General features: G+C 40.3%; 1 protein-coding gene across 1 annotated transcript in view; it reads left to right on the forward strand.

Annotated features, from left to right (window-relative positions):
- SNRNP40 (small nuclear ribonucleoprotein U5 subunit 40) overlaps positions 1 to 21,063 on the forward strand; it is a 37,307-nt gene extending 16,244 nt beyond the window's left edge. Inside the window, exons 5-10 of the mRNA XM_029229935.1 lie at positions 1,971 to 2,093; positions 10,845 to 10,965; positions 14,565 to 14,647; positions 15,696 to 15,757; positions 19,501 to 19,604; positions 20,535 to 21,063. Of these exons, the coding sequence (XP_029085768.1) occupies positions 1,971 to 2,093; positions 10,845 to 10,965; positions 14,565 to 14,647; positions 15,696 to 15,757; positions 19,501 to 19,604; positions 20,535 to 20,584 (543 nt within the window). The 3' untranslated portion in view covers positions 20,585 to 21,063. The remainder of the gene's footprint in view (positions 1 to 1,970; positions 2,094 to 10,844; positions 10,966 to 14,564; positions 14,648 to 15,695; positions 15,758 to 19,500; positions 19,605 to 20,534) is intronic.
- Positions 21,064 to 23,640: the final 2,577 nt, after the last annotated feature.

Below are 23,640 nucleotides of genomic sequence, written 5' to 3' on the forward strand. Positions count from 1 at the left end.
TTTTTTTTTAATAAATTTATTTATTTTATTTTTGGCTGCGTTGGGTCTTCGTTGCAGTTTGCGGGCTTCTCGCGGCGGCTTCTCTTGTTGCGGAGCACAGGTTCTAGGTGCGTGGGCTTCAGTAGTTATGGTGCGAGGGCTCAGTAGTTGTGGCGCATGGGCTTAGTTGCTCCGCAGCATGTGAGATCTTCCCAGGCCAGGGACTGAACCCATTTTCCTGCATTGGCAGGTGGATTCTTAACCACTGTAACACCAGGGAAGTCCCTGTTGTTGCTCCTTTTTTTTTTTTTAAATAAATTTATTTATTTTATTTTTGGCTGCGTTGGGTCTTTGCTGCTGCACGCAGGCTTTTCTCTAGTTGCGGCGAGTGGGGGCTACTCTTTGTTGCAGTGTGCGGGCTTCTTATTGTGGTGGCTTCTCTTGTTGCGGAGCACAGGCTCTAGGCGTGCGGGCTTCAGTAGTTGCAGCACATGGGCTCAGTAGTTGTGGCTCGCGGGCTCTAGAGTGCAGGCTCAGTAGATGTGGCACACGGGTTTAGTTGCTCCGTGGCATGTGGGATCTTCCCGAACCAGGTATCGAACCCATGTCCCCTGCATTGGCAGGTGGATTCTTAACCACTGCGCCGCCAGGGAAGCCCTGTTGCTCCTTTTTGAAGCTGTTGTTTATTTAGTGAATTTTCTGAACTAGTTTTGTAAACTCTGTATTCTTTGTCATGTATAGACACTGAAATCTCTGTTTCATCAGCTTAGTGGTTCACTGACAATTCAGCAGAGATTTCCCTAAACACCTGGGGGGGCAGGGAGGACTCTTCCCGTCTTTGTAGATTGGCTCTGTGGGTGTGTTGGGGCCTGCTATCACCTCTCAGCCAGGCAGTTTACAACTCTGTATTAGCCTTCACTTCCTGCTTGTGGTCAGCAAGAGGTTGAGAGCTTAGGGCCTTCTCAGGTCTTTCCTAAGCATGTGCCCAGCCATGGCATGCAAGTGGCCTTCTAGAGTTGCAAAAATATGTCAAAAGCTTTTCAAAGCCCTTATTCTCCAAACTGTCTCATTCCCCAGCCTTTCCTGTTTGCTGTTTATCCCTTGCCCCATTCAGCAGAGGCTCATGCATTTGTCTTTAAATGTTTTGGACAATTGCTTCTGCCCTGGGAGAGTTCCAAGTTAGGCAAAATAAAGTCAAACCCTTTGAGCTCAGCCATCAGGGAGCCACCAAACAGGTCCAAAAAAAAAAAAAATTTTTTTTTTAATTTTTTTATATTTAAACCTACAATTCTTTGAAAATGAGAAATAAGGTCCATTCTTCCTTGGGTACTTAGGAACCTATACTAGGAATGTAGGCTGTTGTCTTCAAAACTATTGCCGAGTAGGGATGGAGCCTGGATAAGTTAAAATGCTACAAAACTGTCTTACTAGGACCCAGGTGGTTTTTGTCCTCAATAAGTATTCACCTAGTTGCTGTAAACTTTAGTTTCTAGAATTCTGATAAAGTTGGTTCTGACAGGTTTTTTTGCTGGGTATTTCTCTGCTTTTGTAGAGGGATAACCTTTGAGCATTCCCTACTCTGCCATTTTCACTGATGTAACCTCCTCTCCATACATATTTTTTAAACGTAAGTTGTAGCCCACTAATGAATTAAGATCTACGGTTCGAAAACACTGGTCTAATATCCTTGGTGTACTAAGAACATATGAACTAATAAGCGAGGTGAAGATTTCCACTCTGAGGGCATGTTAATTAACTATGTTTATTCAAACTTTAACAAAGGAGACTGAAAATATAACCAAAGTGATTTGTTCCACCAACCTTCAGATATGTTGGCAAAATTATAGTCACTTCTCACCATATTAATGGGATACTCAGACAAGTTTCTGAACAGGGTCCCCATTACAGATGTTTTCATCTCCACAGTCCTTGGATTTAGGGGTATACTGTGCAATTGCTGTTACTATAGACTCTCTTGTCCTCTTTTTCAGCTTTGGGACATCCGTAAGAAAGCAGCGATCCAGACATTTCAGAACACCTACCAAGTGTTAGCTGTGACCTTCAATGACACAAGTGATCAGATTATTTCTGGTGGAATAGACAACGATATCAAGGTATGTTAGATGTTTATCTTACATTTACCTTTCACCTATCTCCACTCACAGAGGTAAATCTTTCCAAACTTCTTAGCTTTGCACTTTATGCTAACTAAATGGAAGATAAATTAGAACTTATTTTCCTTCTGTCCTGTCTTCATTGACTTCCTAAGTCAGGATTGCATTATAGCTCATGTAAATGCCATTAGGGAGTAGGCAGTTAATGTGAAGTGGGAAGTCCCTGTGTGGGAACTCCGAAAAATGAAGGGTGCGTTCCCTGCCTAGAGGCATTTGAAACTTTTTTTAAAAATGTGCATTGGCCTCATGAGATAGCAGTAAATCAATTTGTGATTCTGTACCCTAATCTCTCAGTGTGTCTTTCTTTTTGAGACTATGGAAAGGAAGTTTTGGGGGGTCCATAGCTAAGAATGTGAGATGGTAATGATGTTGGAGAAAGAGGCAATAGACTACAGTGTCTAGAGGCAGTACAGTGTAGCTCAGGCTTTCAAGTAATTGACTTGGGGTCTGTTCTCAGTTCCACTATTTTCTAGTTTTTTGTGACTTCACACTAGCTCTTTCAGCCTCTGTTTCATCATGTGTGCACCAGGAGTAATAATAATATCTATCTCATAGGGTTGTCATGGGAATTGAATGAGCCAAATTCATTGGAGCACCTCGCAGAGTTTTTGGACATAGCAAGTGCCAGTAAATATGAAATGTGTGGGGGCGGGGGGAGGCCACTCAGTTTGTGTCTGCTTTTACTTATTGGCTTCCTTAGGTATTTCAAAGACTTTGACTTACCTTCTGCTTACCTTCTGAGACTAGTAACTGTTGGGTAAATACTCAACTTATGTTGTCTCTACCTAGAAATTGTACTGTATTCCCATCTCTTCTTGCCTCCTTTGCTGTTACTATGGATGGAATGTCCTTTTGTCTAAAGGTAGTCCCTTAAATGGAAGGATTTCAACCTTTTTTTCCTGTCTCTGGGATCTCATGCCATCAATTTTCCCAGATCCTATATATATATATATATATTTTTTTTTTAATATTTATTTATTTATTTGGCTGTGCTGGGTCTTAGTTGCAGCACTCGGGATCTTCCTTGCAGCACTCGGGATCTTTAGTTGTGGCATGTGGGATCTAGTTCTCTGACCAGGGATCAAACCCGGGCCCCCTGCGTTGGGAGCGCAGAGTCTTAGCCACTGGACCACCAGGGAAGTCCCCCAGATCCTATATTTTTAAACAACTGTATTGCTTCTCATTAGCATTTCATTATGCTCAGGTCCTCTCTTGGTGGGGTAAGGAGTCTTCCTTCAGTTCCACATTCTCTTGTTATTGCCCTGTCAATCTTCCCCTTTACGGCCAAACTTCTTTTTTTTTTTTTTTGCGGTACGTGGGCCTCTCACTGTTGTGGAGCACAGGCTCTGGACGCGCAGGCTTAGCGGCCATGGCTCACGGGCCTAGCCGCTCCGCGACATGTGGGATCTTCCCGGACCGGGGCACGAACCCGTGTCCCCTGCGTCGGCAGGCAGACTCTCAACCACTGCGCCACCAGGGAAGCCCCAGCCAGACTTCTTGAAAGATGGTGATAGTGGTTATGATAATAGTGTTATCATTATCCTCTAATACTTAACTGTGTCGGACATTGTTCTTGGAGCTTTACATTATTAATTCATTTAAGCCTCACAACAATCCTTTGAAATAAGTACTACTAATGCCGTTTTACCAGCGAAGAAACTGAGCTAAGAGAGGCACAATAACCCGAGGCTATACAGCTAATAAGCGATGAGACCTCAGTTCAAAATGCAGAGTTTGGTTCCAGAGTCCTGCTCTTATTTAATACCTGTGAGAAATCCCCTGAATATTTCCCACACTCACTGTCTCTAATGCCTTATCTCCATTCCATTCCTCAGTTCCCTATCTTCTGACCACTCCTCAGCAGTCTGGCTTCTGCCTCCACTGTTTTATTGACACTGTTCTCTTCAAGGCCACCAGTGATCTCTCTGTTACTAAACCCAGTAGATCCTTTTAGTCCTTTTTTGTTTGTTTTTTAAACTGGCTCTAACAATATGCTTTCCTACCCCTTCCATCAGGCATATCCTTCCTCAGATACCTCTACAAGCTATTCTCTCTATGCATTGTTTAAATGTCATTATTCCCCCAGGTTCTTAACTAGATGCTCTTCTTATATATACCTTTCCCTGGACAAGTCTCATCTAATTCTGTGACTTTAATTGTCATTTCTGTTCAGATGAGTCTGTTCTCAACCCAGATCTTCAGCTCCAGGCCCATGTGTACAACCAGCTACTCAGCATCCCCCACTTGGATGTCTCATAAGTACTTCAAAATTCACCATTTCCAAAATTCAGCTTCACATCCCTTTTCCACCCTATAACTATTTGGAGAATGTACAGTCAGAACATGGGGGCTTAATTAGATCATCTTAATAGCTAATGCATTATTTCCCTGAGTGAAGTTTGGGGGCCCACTATCATTAGAATCACTAGAGGGCTCTAATACACATAAAAGTGGATTAGTGTCATCTAGCTATGATAATTTTCATACTTTTAAGTTATTATTAAATTTACATACTATGAAATTAACCTTTTTTTAGTGTACAGTTCTATGAATTTTAATGCTTGTGCAGATTCATGTAACTACCACAAACAGTACAGAACAATTTCCATCACCCCAAAAATCTTCATAATGCTCCTCTGTGTCAAACCCTCTGCCCATCCCTAACCCCTACCAACCATTGATAATGTTCCTTGTCCTATAGTTCCTATTCTAGAATTTCATATGAATGGAATCATACAATATGTAACCTTTTGAGACTGGCTTTTTAAATTTAAACTATGAGAATTTGATCTTTTCATATCTACTGTGGGGATAGACTAGCCTAATACTCTTGTGTCAGTAATGTCTTCTTACCACAAGTAGTGTGGCTTATTCCGGGCTCTTTGTGTAGACTGTTCCAGGGCGTTTTATAAACAAATATATTCAGTTGTACTATAGTCCTGAAGGGAACTGAGTCCCTTTTTAGGTTTTGAAGGTTTTCCATGTCTTCTCAGACACACGTTATATGTTATACCTTCTCTTAGGATCAGCTTTTTTTCAGATAGCTAATCTCAGTCTTTGTCTTTTGATATATACCAATTTTTTTTTCTGAAATCCAAATATATCTCAAATATGAGTAATATATAAATATAGTCCCATGAGTACGGCAATTGATAACTCTACATCATAGCTTTGTAACCTTTTTTTTTTTTTTAATTGAAATATAGTTGATTTACAGTGTTGTGCTAGTTTCTGGTATACAGCAAAGTAATTCAGTTGTACGTATATATTCTTTCTCATTCTTTTACATTATGGCTTATTACAGGATATTGAGTATAGTTCCCTGTGCTGTACAGTAGGACCTTTGTTGTTTATTTTATGTATAGTAGTTTATATCTGCTAATCCCAAACTCCTAATTTATCCCTCCCCAACTCCCTTTCCCCTTTGGTAACCATAAATTTGTTTTCTATGTTTGTGAGTCTGTTTTGTAAATAAGGTCATTTGTGTCATATTTTAGATTCCACATGTAAGTGATGTATCATATGGTATTTGTCTTTCCCTTTCTGACTTACTTCACTTAGTATGATAATATCTAGGTCCATCCATGTTACTGCAAATGGCATTATTTCATTCTTTTTATGGCTGAGTAATATTACATTATATAATATACCACATTTTCTTTATCCATTCATCTGTTGATGGACATTTAGGTTGCTTCCATGTCTTGGCTGTTGTAAATGGTGCTGCTGTGAACATTGGGTGCATGTATCTTTTCAAATTAGAGTTTTCTCCTGATGTATGCCCAGGAGTGGGGTTGTTGGATCATATCATAGCTTTGTAGTCTTTACCTTTCTAAACTAAAAAGTCATTATTCTGTCCACAAATGTTCAAGTTTTCCTGCCAGTGCTCATTTTCAGGGATTTTTTTTTAATTAGAAATGCACACAGTATTCTAAAAATTCGAGCATTCTTATCATGTACCTGCTCTGGATCATTATGTTCTCTTGTCAGCATTGGGAACTCCATGTTTGTGTGCTGTTTACAGTATGTCTTATTTTCCAAGCTAAAAATCAGGGTAGGCTTTCCTTAAAAGTTTTGCAGAGATGTAAAAATGCATTTAAATGTATGGTTAATAAATCAACTTTATTGGGAATAAAATTATTAAAAATTGAGATAAAATTATTTATTACAATTTAAATGTTTTTAGTAGTAAAAATGATCATTTGTTCATTGAAGAAAGTTTAGAAAAAATAGAAAAAAAGTCACTCGTAGTCTCATCATTCAGATATAGTCACTCTTGATATTTCAGTTTATTTCCTCTCAGTCTCTTTCTGTGCCATAGTGTTTTGTATGTAAATGTCTTAATGTTCAGATAAAATTTTATATGATGCTCTTTTCACTTAGTAACATATAGCTACTACTTTGTCTGGAACCCCCGACACGAGATATTGCCATGGCTGGCTTAGTCTTGTCTTCAAATGTCAGCTCAGACATATCTGTAGAGAGGATTTCTTAGATGAAACTAGGCCCTCCTTCTAGTTGCTCTCCATCACATCACTCTTATCTTACTTTCTTCTTAGCGTTGTAGTTAGGATCATTTTTCTGTTTCTTTTTTTCTTTAGTTTTATTGAGATATAATTGACTTATAACACTGTATTAGTTTTCAGTATACAGCATAATGACTTATATAACACAAAATGAGTAACTTTAGAAGTCTAGTTAACATCCATCACTTCACATTGTTAGAATATTTTTTCTTGTGATAAGAACTTTTAAGATCTATTTTCTTAGCAACTTTCAAATATACAATGCAGTATTGTTAACTTTAGTCACCATGATGTACATAACATCCCCAGAACTTAGGATCATTTTTCTGATTCTGCCACTTAATTCCTAGCTATGTTATCTTAAGAAAGTTATTTAACCTCTCTGAGTTTCCATTTCTTATCTCTAAATGGGAATAATCAGCCTACCTCATACAGTTGTTACATGGATTAAATGAGGTAAAAAATATAATATTCTTAGCAACATGGCAGTTACATAGTAAGTGTTCAGCACATGTCAGCTACCATCATCTAGAATATTAGAATATTCTAGATATTTTATTTTTAGAATATTCCATAATGTAGTAAGCAGCAATCAATATACTGAACATTTAGTCTATTTCATATGTATCACTATCACAAATTATGCTGCTGTATCCAACATATTTGTGTGTGAAACTTTTTCCATATTTAGTTACTTTCTCAGAATAGATTTCTAGATGAAAATTAATGTGTTAACAAATATAAGGATGTTTCGCATTTTGGATACAGGTCGCCAGATTGTTTTTTGGCGACAGTAGTTAATAATTTGAAATCAGGTTGCTATAGCTATTTGGCTTCATTTTGCTCTTGTATAACTAAGGGGTGTGCTTGAGAGATGTGAGACCATAGAATTTCAGTCTTCTCCCTATTTAACAACATCCTGCTCTGACATGCTTAGGAGTGAGTAACTGCCCTTGGACCCAGAAAGACTCTTTTTAAAAATATTTATGTATGTATGTATGCATGCATGCATGCATGCGTTGGGTCTTCGCTGCTCCGTGCGTGCTTTCTCTAGTTGTGGCGAGCGGGGGCTACTCTTTGTTGTGGTGCGCAGGCTTCTCATTGCGGAGTGTGGGCTTCAGTAGCTATGGCCGGGGCTTGAACCCAACCCGTGTCCCCTGCAAATTGCCTCTATCAAATTGCCTCTAGTCAGTTAACAAGTACCCTTTAAGCAGTCAGGGGCTTACCAGCCTTGAGCGTTTGCTTGACAAATCCCTACTGCCTTACTACATTAGGAAGTACTCCTGACTAGCCTGGTTTTTGTTTGCTTCTGTCTCTCAGATACACTGCCTATTCTGAGAAAGGGGGGGAGCAAACAGGGAATGGAAGCCCCTTTTAAAATCTGGAGTGAGCAAATTCTCTATATGTTTGTGAGCAAATATACTGTTCCTGCCAACCTCTTGGGATTTTCTTCCTGGGCATAGAATTGTGGAGTCAGAGGAAAATGAATAAAAGAAGAAAATGTGCTTCTTCTTAATGACTTGAAGATCTGATTGGCAATTCTTTGGCATTGCTTGTAATCCTGAGCTGTAGTCAGAATGGGAGTTTAGTTGATGATTTTTTTTAAGGTAGTGGGTAAAGATAGATTTTCCCACCTCTGCTCTCATCCTTTCCGATTATCTGGGCCAGAAGGATCTTTCTGGAATCTGGCCAACTCATTCCACTACTCTGAACCCTTCTGTGGCTCCCCAGTGAGGGAGATCAAATCCAAGCCAGTCATTCAGAACCTTTCATGAGCTGCCCTTTGCCTGCCTATCACTCAAGCATTGTCTGCTGCCTCTCTTTGCCTAATTCCCTACAACTCAGTAATTTTTTCATGCCTCTCTGCTTTCATGCATTATCTTTGCCTGGGAATACCCTTCTATTTTGTCTAAATAAAAAATACCTCTTAGGGGCTTCCCTGGTGGCGCTGTGGTTGAGGAATCCGCCTGCCAGTGCAGGGGACACGGGTTCGATCCCTCGTCCGGGAAGATCCCTCGTGCAGCTGAGCACCTAAGCCTGTGCACCACAACTACTGAGCCTGCGCTCTAGCGCCTGTGCTCCACAACAAGAGAAGCCACTGCAATGAGAAGCCCACGCACCATACAAAGAGTGGCCCCCGCTCACTGCCACTAGAGCGAGCCCATGTGCAACGAGGACCCAACGCAGCCATAAATAAATAAATTTTTTTTAAAAACCCAACAACCTCTTGGGAATTCCCTGGTGGTCCAGTGGTTAGGACTCTGTGCTCTCACTGCCATGCGCCCAGGTTCCAACCCTGACTAGGGAACTAAGATCCCACAAGCTGCGTGGTACGGCAAACAAATAAACAAAGATCTCCTTTTTCCATATCCTGCTCAAGTCTGTGAAACCTTCCCTTTCTCCCTCCCATCCATGTACCATGGGAGCATTAATCCCTCTGCTGTCTTGGCTACTGCCCCCTTTCCAGGCCTCTCATCACTTTTTTAGCTCCTTGAGAACAGGGACAACATCTCTTTTATCTCCAGCAGCGCCTGCCACTAATCAGATGCCCAAACATTCACTGAACAGCTGATTAGGACATCTGCAAAATATTTTGCTTAAATTAGTGCCCTGCTCACTCTTCTTTGGCAAATCCCAGATACGTTTTGGCTCTGCAAAACAGCATGTGCAGGCCTCAAAGAGGAAAGTCTGGAAGGAGCACCCAAGTGTTGTGAGGGATGATGAATTACATTCTCTCCTAAAAAGCTAAAGATTTCAACAATGCCTTCTCTGAAGAGGAGGAACAATAGCTTGAACAAAAAAATGTCAGCCACTTCAAGCTTCCCTAATTATTGAGGCAACAAACATCCTGACACAAAAATGATTATATATGAAGTGTGTTGGGTTCCACACATGAATTATTGATGGGGAAAGTGGAGTTGTCTGCCTTATGTATTGCTTTGACATACAACATCAAACTCATTTCTAGATGAGGAAGGTGCCTTGCTTAAAGGGACAGCAGAAAATTGTTTCATTTAGAAAAACTATGTGTCAGTACTGAGTCGAATTTGGATGAAATTTTATATAATAACAATGACCTTAATAAAATTGCTGTTCTTTTTCCATATGACATTCCAGACTATTTCTATTGCCTTTAATATATTTTTTACATAGTTTCAGTCTATGTAAATATAGACTGTTTTGTATTTTCCTTCTTTGCTTAATAATAGATTATTTTATAAACATTTTTACATTTGATCTTCAGAATATTTGTAGGAGTTGCTTAATAATAGCTACCAATTATTATTGGGCCTGCTGTGTACTAGGCATTCTATTTGTAATCCTCACAACAGCCATAAGAAGTAAATGTTATCCCCATCTTACAGACAGAAACAGGCTCAGAGAGGGTTAGTGGCCCAGTGATACATAACTCTTAAGTTGCAAAGACTGGTTCGGTCTGACCCTAAATGCTCACTCCTTGCACTCTGCTCTTCGAATGCTAGCATGAGAGCTCATAGTGTTACAGTGTGTTTATGAGCCATAACTTAATGAACAATTTATTTTTTCTGTCTGACATTAGGTTATTTTCAGCTGAACTGTTTCTCTTACCTTTCCTACCCAGGGAACAGTGAACCTACAATTTATTTTTCTTTTAATAAATATGCTTTTCCATTGTATACATGTTATGACGTTAAATGAAAAATTTTAAGCCTCTGTATTTTTGCATATTACCTTGTTATATGCATTTTACATGCAATCATAATGCCTTTTTCAAATGACTTGTTTACTTGTTTTTATATAGTTATAATAGTTTATTTTTAGTTGCTAAGAATCATAGTTTAAGTGTTTTAAATGCTACTTTGTTTTTTAATTCCTAATATATTTTGTTATGAATTGAAAATAACCTCTTTAAATTCTATTATTTTTTGTTAAACTTGATCTTAATATTTGACATTCATTAGTTCATATTTTTCTAGTCAAACTTAGTAACTTTGACTCTGTTTTAGAAAGGCAGGAGTTTTTTCTTCTTTGGTAGAAATCCTATATTTTGTGGTAAAGTAATGCTTGGCCCAGAGGCAGATTAAGAAGGGATACCAATTTTCCCAGGCAGTTGACTCTTTAATAACTATTTCTTTGCTGTTCACAATTTGATTTTCTGGGAGTGCTGCCTTGTTTTGTTTTGCAGGTCTGGGACCTGCGCCAAAATAAGCTGACCTACACGATGAGAGGCCATGCAGATTCAGTGACTGGCCTGAGCTTAAGCTCTGAAGGCTCTTACCTCTTGTCCAATGCAATGGACAATACAGGTAACTTTGGAAAGGAAAGCTCTCCCAGTGCCCAGTCACTGTAGACCCTAAAGAAAGTGGGCATTAGAAACTAGAAATGTGTGCTGGGTAAATGAGGGTCCAAGGAAAGAGTCCAGGTTGGCTTGCAGGTGTCCACCAGGACAATTAGGAAAACAGGTTGTAATAGAAAAAACTTTAGGCCCAGAGGGCTGGGTGCGCGGGAAGGCAGCCTGGCCTCCACGCCACATGCCACCGTGTCGATGCTTTGCCGCCTCGGCGTTGTGAGGCAGATGTCTCTTCTTTGCCTGTGACAAATAGGTTTTGGAAAAAGTTGCCTATGATGACCCTGAACTTGCACCTTTATGAGACTCAGCAGGAAGAGAAGTCCAAACCCATCAGCCGTTGCCCCATTCACTACAAAGAGGACCTGCCTTTTGATATTGTAGAGCTCATGGAGGAGATAGAAAAGAAGACAGGATTTTTAACAAATGTATTTAAGTGTTGTGTCACCGGCCATTGGAATTCAGAGCCTTCTTTGCTTACTACAGTGCCATCTGTAACAAGGAAACAGGCCAGCTCAGCAAAGCTGACAAGGAACTCATCATTGTGGTAACCAGCCTGGCTGACAGGTGCTCTTATAGCGTGGTTGTCCACAGTGCCCGGTACAGGGTCTTCTCAAAGAACCCAGTGCTCTCTGACCAGGTCTGTGTGAACTGGAGAAAGTCTGACCTCCCTGCCCAGGAAGAGGCAATGCTGGAATTTGCACTTGCTATTTTCCTGAGCTGATGACATAACAGATGACCATTTCAAAAAGCTTGAAGTGCGTGTCTTCAACCAAGAAGATGCCTGGGATATAGCTGCAATTTCAGCCTTTTTATGCCATGTCCAGCCACCTTGCTCATTTTGTCAGTCTTGTTCCCAACAAAGAATTCTATCTGATGGGCAGAAACAATGATGTCAAAGACATTAGGAGTGAACCTGCTGCTCCCAAAGTATAAAAGCCTGAACAGAAAGACCAATGTTTACATGTCCAGCACACTGCATTATAAGACACCAGTTGGGAAGTAATTTTTTTAAATGTTTAGTCAGTGGATAGGGAAGAAAGTAAATAAATTTGTTCCCTGCCTGCTTGGTGAGATAGATCCTAAGGGACATGTGATATCTGGGCCTAGGGGAAACCTTTTACTTTTTTACTTCTGTTGTGATCAGGGACAAAGGAGTTCAGAGGATGCTTTAGGCATTTCTGATGAACTGATATCTCTGAATTTCAGCAGTTGAAGTTGAACATTTTTTAGCTTTTAAAAATAGTGTTACGTAGAAATTGGTCTGTATAGACTGTAGTTTGAACACGGTGGTATATAAAGACTCTGAAAGGCAGTGGGTAAATAGAAGCAGGCACCATGTTCTTTCTTTAATGCCTTCCCCATTAACCTCCAGTGATTTTTGTTTAAATCATGGTCATCTCAGTAGAATTTTAGTCCTTATGTAGTTTATTCTTATTTTAGGTTTTAGTAAAAATTATTTGGAACAAGAAAGTGCTCATATTTTAAGCAGAAGCGTAAGAAAAAACCGACCCTGACATTACTAAGCGACTCGTTCTGCGTGTCACAACCACCACTGCCTTATGTGTGCGGCTGTCTTAACTTTGCAGGAGTCATTTTCATTATCTAACTGATAGAGGTACATGCAAACCTACAAAATGCTTTTGTTTCCATATGACTTCTTTAGATTCTCTAAATTGCCAGTGAACAGTTCTTAATCAGTTTGGGGGCAATAGTGAGTTAATTTTGAATTGCCTGAACTGTGAAACCTGATTATCTTGAGACAGCACAACTCTTGCTGCAGAGCTTGTGTTTTTCTGTTGGAACTATATCTTAAATACCTTGGAATATGTAACCTTTTAAAATTGACTTTTGAGGGGAGGAGGCAGGGGCATAAAAAAGAAAAGAAAAAAAAATAAAAGGAAGAAAAAGAAAAAACTTTAGAAGAGATGGTCAAGAGGCCAGGATTCTAGTCCCAGATCTGCCATCTAATCCCTGAGCAACTTTGCACATAGCATTTGTCCTCTCTGGGCATCAGTTTCTATACTGATAATATAAGAGACCTGGACTTTACTTTTAAGGTCTATTTCAGCTCTGGTATGTTATGAATCCAAGGCTATGGATTCAAGCGGGGTACAAAAAACTCATAGTGATTAGTTTACTGAGGAAGATGAGTCTGGAGATCCATCCAAGGCAGTTCTCAAGCATTTTCAAAGAGTACCAAGCTCAGATGATCAAGAGACCTATTGATATCTCAGTTGTGCTCTTTCTGCCAGTCTATCTTCCCTTCCCTATGTGACAAGAGGTCCTCATTAAAACACCTCAATATTCTGGATTTACACATACACTTGTCCTTTCTTTGCTTATTTTTGAATTGTTGGATGGGAGGGTGGGTTTATTATAGCAAAAAAGAAAGATGACCTGTTGGATTATATGCTTAATATTGGGAGAGTTTGGAACTGCCCCTCTGATAGACAAAAATGTTTTCACTGACATTTTGTAATGAAAACTGTGCCTAGCACTCAATGGGTGCTCAATTAATACTTGTTGAATGAATGAACATCCTTACCTTCTGACTGTATTCAGCTGAATAGCAAACTTTCATGCATAGCCTCACCTTTTTATACCTGTTTGACTTTAAGGATTGTTGTTTTTTCACAGTCAAATAAAATGACATCACTCAAATTCCACTGTAGGTTTAGCTTTAGTTAACAATGGCTGTGGCCACTGCTTACTGTGGGTGTTTATATCCTATTTCAATAGATTTGCCATTGTCTAATTCTAGCTTTGTGCATAGTAAGGAAAGATGAGATTCCCTAAATGGTTATTAAATTAAAAATAAGAATCTCTTGTTATAGCTATACAATAAAAATTAACAAATTGTTTTGTTTATTTTTATTGTTTTGTTTATTGCTGCCAATCTTTTAGAGCTCTTTCACATGTATCATTTTATTTGACCCTTAAAATATTCTTATTTTTTAAAAAAGAGCAAGTGGTATTCTCGTTTTATAAAGGCGACCAAAACACAAAGAACCTCACTATTTTCCTGATATCCCCCATATATACAGCAGAGCTAGAATTGGAATCAAAGTTCACTTTTTCTAATTCTTGGTAGTTTGGTAGTTGTCAGTTTCTCCTATGAGCAAAATTAGAAAAGGTTAGTCCTGAGTTTGATTTTTATAGATTGATTGTCACAGTAGTCAGTGGTATTTAGATTGTCATATTGAAACTTTGCTAGGTGTGACTCTTGGGGTTGGCAGAGGAATCATTTGCAGAATGTTTTGTTGAAATCAGTATCACACCCAACTACTTTCTGTTGCAGATCCCCAGCAATGTGTTTGACATTTTCCCTTCCTACCTTCTCAGTTTTCCTCTGTGTCCTCAGTCCCTGTTAATAGAACTTGGATGCATTTCATTCCCATTAGAAAAATAAAAAAGCCTTGTCAGGTAGCAGTGTACCATGTTGGTCTTTCTCCACCCAGGAAACAGCATCTATCATTGACATGATACTGATTTCAGCTGGGTTCTCAGGAGGCCCCTGGCTGATAGCTGTTTTGCTTTGTTTGTTTGAATTTGCAGTGCGGGTCTGGGATGTCCGGCCATTTGCTCCCAAAGAAAGGTGTGTGAAGATATTTCAAGGAAATGTGCACAACTTTGAAAAGGTGAGTTCTGCATGGCAGAGGAATTTTACTGTCCATTTGATTCAAAGAAACATTTAGGATGGTGCTAAGGATAAGGAACAACAGCTCTACTGAGAAGGGGCTGCATTCTAGTAACACTGTTCTGCATCAAAACTGTTCTTGCCAGAAATAAAACTAATAGAAGCATAGGCAAGAAGGCAATCACATAGATAGATAGTGATGGGGCCCCCCTCAAATTTAGGACTTCGGGCTTCAACAAGACACTCCTATCTTTTTAATTCCTTGGGAACTTTGACCCTCATAGATCAGTGTTCCATATGGGACTCAGATTCCCATGGCTATTACCCAGATGGCCTCCCTCACCCTCCCAGTGACCAGCTATTAGAGCCCTGAGAATACATCCCTTCCCTCAGTAAGCACCACAGGCCAAGTTCTGAGAGACAGAAATTTTTTCTAAACTCTCAAATCCCAGGTCAGCTCTTCAAAAAAGCTTTTCCTCCAGATAGTTTGTTAATATAGACTAATATTTTTCTTTTGAGAACCCATTAAAATTCATTTTCACTTTCTAAATCAAATTTTATCTTTTGTTAGAATTGGTTTTATTTTTATTTTCCTGTAATATAAACAAAATTTAATGGAGGATCAAGATAAAGGAGCAAGGGGAGCCTCCATGTGTAGGCAGAATAAAATTTTGTTGCCAGGTCCACTCTTAATTTACTGTAAATTAAGCAGTTTCTACAGTTGGTTTTTATATGGTTTGAAATATATCAAATTAGGCTGTCTTGGGCCACAGAATATAAGATAATTATTGATTATATGCTGAGGAGAATAATTAAAACTCTATTTAAGAGGGGGAATTCCCTGGCGGTCCAGTGGTTAGGACTCCATGCCTCCACTGTAGGGGGCACAGGTTCGATCCCTGGTCGGGGAACTAAGATCCCACAAGCCGTGTGGCACAGCCAAGAAAAAACTCAGGAGATTTAAAGTCTCTTAGTGATGCTGTAGTCTAATAAAGAGGGGTTTGGGGCATTATTATATTCATTGGATTCCTGCTTATTCATCATTATAGAATCTTCTGAGATGTTCTTGGTCACCTGATGGAAGCAAGATAGCAGCTGGCTCAGCCGACAGGTAAGGATTATTGGGCATGAGGTAAAGAATGATGTAGCCGCGCAGGTATCTTCTCATGTTTAATACATCAAGTGCAGATACTGAGCTATAGCAGACAGAGAGTTATAGCTGTACTCAGAGATGAAGTCATGTGCGGTCTGAAGAGTTTAAGGATCATGTGAACAAACACATCATTTCTGCCCTCTCTGGATACATTTTACACCTGGAGTGTAAACAGTTTCTTTGGCTATTGGATTCCCTTTGCCATCAAAGTAAAATTCAAACTCCTAATCTGGCTCCAGTTTCCCTCATGAGATTCTTCTGCCATGCTTCAGTTCATTCAGATACATATTGTGTACTCCTCCCCCACCATCACCACAATGCTTCACTCACATGGAACTTTCCCTGTTCTTACATCCCTTATGCCTCCAGGCTTCTCTCTTATATCTCCTCTTCTCCATTATCCAAACTCCTATTATCTCTCCAGTAATCACCCATGTTATATCTATAAACTTTCCTGGCTCGCTCTCTCCCTTACCTCTCAAGCGTTACTAATTGCTCTTTGTTCTGGCTTGTAGTCACACTGTATACATCTAACCTTTATTAACGTTTATTACATCCTACAGTAAGACAAACATAGTGGGGCACCCCTACTAAATTATATGCTCCTAGAGGTCAGGAAATGAGTCTTACTCATCTCTGAGTAAGCAGCTAGTGAATATTACATGAATAAATTCCTAGCTCAAGGATGGTAGTCAGATTTTGCCCTGCATATCAGCTCATCTATTGATAATGGTTGCCTATGTTGGGGATGATTCAGAGCTGGGTCTGGGTTCAATGGGAAAAGTGTCAAGATAGCTAAGTGAGGGGTATGGCAGCATGTGGGCTAGGTATTTTCCAACCCTGAGCTGAAGTAAGAGACTGTGAAGCTTTAACTATCAATTTAAACTGCCTGAGGAATTAGGTGATGAATGAGAAACAGAAGGGAGAGAATTCTTCATTCCGATGCTGTTGTATTTAACATGTCTGTGGTGACCTATAATTGGGAGTCAGAGGTTGAGTAGGGGTGTTCAAGTGCCTAGGGCTGCAAATGTGGAATGGTAAAGAATGATGAGGCCCTCTGATGGCAGACTAGGTTTAGCTCCCAGTGGGAGATGTCTTAACCCTTTTTTAGCTTAACCCCATCTTTCTCCCCCCCTTAGAGATTTTCCTGCTACCTGACTAAAACAGGCACCATCCTATAAGCATGAAGCCTTTCCTAGGCTACCTTGGGCTTTCAGCATGTGCCAGAGTTTTCTCCTATTTGCAGCTCTAGCACAACCATAAAGAAACCTCACTTTGGTCTGTCCCACCCTTTCTGACTTGTGAACAATGCTGAACATACCTGAAGATTCCAGAGTCCACTTTTTTTCCCTGGCATGTTTAATGCCAGGAAAAATGGACAAGTATTTGAGTATTTTATGGGGGAAAAAGGGCACAGGTAAAACCATGCCACATTGCTGGTTTGAGTCCTGGTGGTTTAGCAAGCTGCCCTGAAGAGGGGAATCTAAAGGATTTTCAGTTGCCAGGTTTCTAAAGACCTTGAAAAACAGGCCCACAGCCTAAGATGTCTTACATTCTGACAGAGTAAGAACCATTCTAAGTATTTTTACATGATTTTCAGCAGAGATATATCTTTCCTATATAATTAAGCTTTTAAATGATATCTGCCTAGCTTTTCTTCTGAGCAGTTTGTTTCTGACATTGGTCCTTTCTAACTTTCAGTGTCCCCTCTTCCCTCTTTCCCTCCCCACTGTTCCTTTAAACCTTACATGTGGAAGCATGGCTCTGGTCTAGGAAGAGCCTGTATGTCTACCTGCTGAGGGTTGGCCACATTTCACCGGCCACCTCACCAATTAGCCCCAAGTCAACAAGCAGCGCTGTTACGTAAGGAGCCTGGTTCCTCCCAAATGTTGCCATGCCAGAGTAAGGAAAGGATAAGGAACCCCTCTAAATTTAGCATCTAATCGGCAGCCATGGAGAGTGAGGCCTCAAAGTAAACCCTTGGAGCGCTGGGGTTTTGCTGGCTTTTATGTGCCTGGAAAATGTATTGTTCCTTCTCAGAAAACTGCTTTTCAGCTTGGCCTGAATTTGGCAAATTTCTCCTCCCTACTTGCAATTCACCTACCTCCTCATGTTCAGATTTGAAACCCTTCAACAGTTCCTATCAAGGACTACGAGAAGACTGGTCAGTCTCTCTGTTGTGAGTGATTTATTCATATTCAGCCTGTTGATTTCATGTGATTCTGTTTTGCTCGTTTATTTATTCATCATAACAATAGCTATCATTAATTCTCTGTGCCAGGCACTTTGCATACATTATTTCATTATTTCTCTCAACAAAGCTGTGAGATCAACATTGTCTCCATCATTACTCCATCATTTGACTAAGGAAAGAGAAGCTCAGAGAAGTTAAATGAATGTCTAAGGTTATTTAACTATTAAATAGTTGCATTGAGACTTGAACCCAGAACTTATACACTTTTTCAGTAGGCCACATAGCTGTAGATGGATTAATGAGGACACTTATGGCAAGAAAGAAGACACTGAGGAAAATATGAGCATTAGAGCCAGGGAGTCTGTAGACAGATGGGGGTTCCTTCTCTTCCACCTTGCGTGGAACTTTTATTTAGTTCCTACGGAGCCTAGCCCTTGTGAGCTAAACAGTGTAATTAATAAGCTCTTGTTTGTTTGCATTTTAGACAAAAAGTGTAATGTTGTTCAGAAGTAGGTCTTTTATAACCAAGTGCTGGTGAGTGTACCCTTTTAGGTGTTGATTGAACAAAACAAATATGTAAATAATTGGTATAACCTGTTTGAAAACAACCAGCCTTTTAAATTTACCAACAGATTGTCTTTGCATGGTCATATGAAGATAATATCTATTTATTTTACCTTCAGTTTAAAATGACCCAAGCAAGGCTGAGGGTCAAAGGAACTTCTTCTGGCAGGGGTGGGGGAGAATGGAGGATGGCAAGGGACACAAGGTATTTGAGGGTGGTAAGAGAAAGAATACCGGAATATATTAAGAGTTCTCATTTTAATTCTGCCACTGAGCCACTAATGAACTGTGTAACCTTGGAAAAGTCACTGTACCTTAGTTTTCTTTTCTGTAAAATGAGTTTAGACTAGCTGGTTTCTGTTGGCCCCTTCCCATGCTAGAATTCAGTATTCTTTCTGTCCATGAATTCAATGCAAGATTTGGATCAAGTGTATGTTTGGGTTTTGTTTATATAGCAGAAATGTCCCGTCCCGTCTCTGGGCTCTGTGATTTGAATACAGTACGAAGAAATTCAGGTGGATCTACAGCCTAGTCTCCCAACCTGCCATGAGTTGGGTTACCTTTAAGACATTCCTAGGTGCATATGAAGTTAACTACACCCTAATTATATTGGGTGTTCTTTAAAGAAGATTTCTGTGTGAGATCTGTAGGAAAAACCACTTATCTTTCTTCTCCATGATCTTTCCTATTTCAGAAGCTTGTGTTTGAAAACACCAGTAATGCTGATATTTTTAGTTATTCCTATTTTTTCACTCAGTTGCTCAAGAGCAGGATCCATGCCTTATTTAAAATCTATATTCCTAGTTTCTAAACGTCAGAGCACAGTTCAATAAATACGGATTGAATAAATAAAGGGTTGCTTCCATTTCCCTGAAAAAGCCATGCTTCTCCTCTATCCTCAGTTCTGGGAGGCCTTAGCCTTGCTCTTCATGATACCTTGCAGGTTTGTGTATGTGTGGGATACCACAAGCAGGAGGATCTTGTATAAGCTACCCGGCCACGCTGGCTCCATCAATGAAGTGGCTTTCCACCCCGACGAACCCATCAGTAAGTCTGTCCTGACTGTGGGGAAAGGGAAAGTGAGGGAATCTCCCTAAAGAGCCCTAAGAATACAGAGGCAGAGGTGGGCATCTGTTTTATGTGAATTTCCTTTTAAACAGTCTTTATGGGTATCGTTGACAGTCTCACCATTGTTCTAAGTGGTGAGGGTAAGAGCAATGATCCGTTTTCTTAACCTCAAAGCGGGGTTGGTTAGTCTGTTTATTTCTAGTTCGAGTTTACTTGCTTCAGGTCTATGATTCAGTGATGTAGTTGGATAAAAGAATGATGTTTCGGGGCTTCCCTGGTGGCGCAGTGGTTGAGAGTCCGCCTGCTGATGCAGGGGACATGGGTTCGTGCCCCGGTCCGGGAAGATCCCACATGCCGCGGAGCGGCTGAGCCTGCGTGTCCGGAGCCTGTGCTCCGCAGCGGGAGAGACCACAACAGTGAGAGGCCCACGTACCGCAAAAAAAAAAAAAAAAAAAAAAAAAAAGATGTTTCTTAATGTTCAGATATAAATTTCAACTTAACATTTTATTGGCTAGCTAAACTAGATAATGAGCTTTGAATTTAAGGAGAAAATGTAACTTTCTCCAAGCGGACGCACGTTTACAAAATGACTGACAAAGACATTGATTCTTCTATAATGACTGAGAAGTTCTTTTTCTTAAGGTTTGAGTGACAAGGGACATCAGGATTTAGACCCTGATAATGTATTTCCCATAGCACAGTCCACCCTCATGGTTTTGAGAGGACTTGGATTGAAAAGTCAGACTATACTGTAGTTTCCTGTGAATGGTGTTTAAGAGGAGAGGAATTTAAGCTAAATCCAATTGCTCTTTTATACCAAAATTGCCTCTTAACGTAAGAGCCCTTGAGCACCAGGTCTCCTTTAGCCTTCATTATTTCCAGTTATCTTCTCTGTTGTTTTCACCTCAGTTCTCTCAGCATCCAGTGACAAGAGACTATATATGGGAGAGATTCAGTGAAGATATGGAATGGAAGACTCCACAAGGCTGCTTGACCCTGAGACCTCAGACAGCATAAGTGGCATCAAATGATGCCCAAGCGAGCATCCTCCCTTCAGATGAAGATCATTACTAGCAACAAACAAGGAGGAGGTGGCCATATTCCAGCAACCACAAGTATCCCAGTATCCTATTTCATCAGGATCATTAAGGCAACCTTACGGCGGCCTCTTAAAAACCACCTGCCAGATTTCAGGGATTGACTTTTTTTTTTTCTTTTTGTTTTCTTTTTTTTTTTTTAAAGTAAGGTTTCTTCAAAGGGACACACATTGGTTGGTGCATAGTCTCCTGTTTCCTAATTTAGGCTGAAGACAGGGAATGTGACCGAAATTTATTTGTTGGGGATTTTTTTTTTTTAACTCAATAACTTGTATGATATTTTCTTTCTTTGTTTCTCTAACTCATTTTGTATTAAAAGCCAAATTGATGCCTTTTTACAAGAGCCATGTGGATTGGATTTATTGCTGTCTTTTCTTTGAGGCTTGACCACTGTAAATCTTAGCATGATATGGCCAGGGGATACATACAGTCCATTTAAACTTCCGAGAAGCTGAACATAGTCTGTGTCTACTCTGCCTCCTGCCAAAAGCACTTTTCTGAGCAGCAGTCCCTACCCTCTGGTTTCCTACAGCGGGCAGATTTGGGGCATTCTCAGCTGGTAGCAATAGCATTGGCTGGAATGCTGTATCAAACTCAACTCAAAAGGAATATGAGAAAGTTTTGGTGCTGCTGGGCCATGACATTGTCTAAGACTTTTTTTTTTATCATTGTGCTTGTCTTCTTAAACTGACAGGCATTAAGAAATGCTATTAGTTGCCTTCTACCCCCACGACAGGTACTGTCTCTGGCTCACGGGGTGACTCTGCCCGGCACACAGATCAGCACTGATGAATCTCATCTGGCACTGGAGAGCTCAGTGTGTCTTTTCTGAATCTCCTACCTCAACACAGAGGTCTTCACACCTCCAACCTGTTCTGAACATGTTTGGTTTTATACTTTTAGCTCACAAACTGAATCATCTACTTAAGTTATAAAAGAAAGAGGATAGTTTTAAGTGAGCACATGTCCAAGATTTAACTCATTAATGAAGGAACCAGCAGGGTGATAAACCTGTCAAACCAATTACTTTTAGTACAGTGAATAAAGTATAAAGTTTATTCACTTTACACTGGAAATGGAAAGCACTTTATTGTTCCTGGGAGTTAAGGAAGCTTCACAGATTGATTATGCTTAGATTGGGACTTAGAGAATGAGGAGGACTTTGCCAGTAGGCAAAAAACATGTGCATTCTAACAAACAGCAGGCACAGGCTTGAAAGCCTGGTGTGTTTTCATGAACCAAAAGAACTTCAGCATGGTTAGTGATGGGGCCAAATTAAGTAGGAGCCAAGTGCTAGAGAGCTTGTACTATAATTTATCTTATAGGTTGAGGTTTCCTAAAGTGTATTCCACAGAACACTGTTTCCCAGGTATCTTAGGTACTTTGGGCATAAAGATCCCATGCTCACATAAGTTCAGGAAAGACTGGGTTAAATAAAGTGAAATAGCATTCCTTTACTGCAGGAATGCTTAGAACCTTTACTAAGTAGAGTGAGATCTTCAAAAGGAATGGTGACTCAGATTTCAGACCTAAGCAATAATTATAGATATGGTTATGCCTTTAACCAGAAGAGACTTGGCCAAAGATAGTTTGCAAGCCACTTTTCACACCTCTATCACAATCACAGTTCACTCCCTAATCCCTTATAAATACCCGGGCTACATACCTCACAATTAGTCCAGTCCCTTCCACACACCCTCATCTTTCTTGGCTTGGGGTAAAACAAGGCTTGAACTTTGACGCTGCGCTTTTAAAAGCCTACCAATCCCTTGAGAAGTTGGCAATGATCGGGAAGAACCAAGGTCCTGGAGGCTGCAAGGGCTTTCCTCTAACCTCAGCCTCTTCACTCCTCCCAAGTGCCTTCTTCGAAGGCTGGGTAGAAACCCATTAGCAGGAAATAGCAGCACCACTTAGAATTTGTAGGGAATAGAGGCCCTAGCCTGGGGAATAAAGATTTGAGTATAAAACATCCCTAGAGGGTGCAAATTGTATTCTCACTTTGGGAGAGATAGATTGCTCCCGAATGAGTAATGCCATCTCTGGTTTTCAGTTAATTTCCCTTTATGACTTCCAGTCTCTAGCACTTAATACCATTGGCACTTAAAGAGCCAAATCTTTTTTTCACTGGGTGGTTAAGTTTTGTGAGCTGAACTGTCAGGGAGGTGGATTTGGACAGGTCAGGGCTCTTAACAGAGTTGCTTCTTCACAGCAAAACTACAGAGTAATTTGTTTCTCCTGATAGACCTGAAGTCTGCTGCTTGTTAACATCTCAAGGTGTGGATGGGAAATAGAGGTAAGAGAGAGAGCTCTGAACAATTTGGGGCTGCAGGCATTTGAGCCTTAGGGGAAGGCCATTTGAGTTAGGACAGGATTTCTTCCAAGAGATTTTAGAGCTTGACAGCTGTGTCCCAGGACGGAAGGAGGAGCCAGACTTAAAAGACAGCTACTATTCCTGTGGAACCAAATAAAGCCAAGTCTGACCTCCGAGCCTGCCCTCTGCCCTCTGGTCAATTGTCTCTATACCCCAGACACATAATGATCCTTCGAAAAACCCCTGAGTGGGCGCCCACCCTTTCCACGTCAAGCCCTGAGATATCCCAAATTCCTCCTTTCTTCTAGGTTTCAATTTCTTTTCCTCACTTGCCTCTGCAACTCACCTACACTCTTAGATTCTTCTTTAATTTATATCCTCTAGAGCAGTAGTTCTCAACTCTGCACAATTTTGCTGCCTAAGGGACATTTGACAATGTCTGGAGACATTTTCAATGGTCACAACTCAAGGGATGCTAGCACATCTAGTGAGTAGAGGCCAGGGATGCTCAAAGAAGTAGGTGCTCCAAAATGTCCCTAGTGTTGCTGTTGAGAAACTCGGCTCTAGAGCAGTGATTCTCAAAGTGTGGTCTCTGGAACTGCAGCAT

Source organism: Monodon monoceros, unplaced genomic scaffold, assembly GCF_005190385.1.
Source record: "Monodon monoceros isolate NGI ecotype Baffin Bay Population unplaced genomic scaffold, NGI_Narwhal_1 Super_Scaffold_18, whole genome shotgun sequence".
Taxonomy (NCBI): Eukaryota; Metazoa; Chordata; class Mammalia; order Artiodactyla; family Monodontidae; genus Monodon; species Monodon monoceros.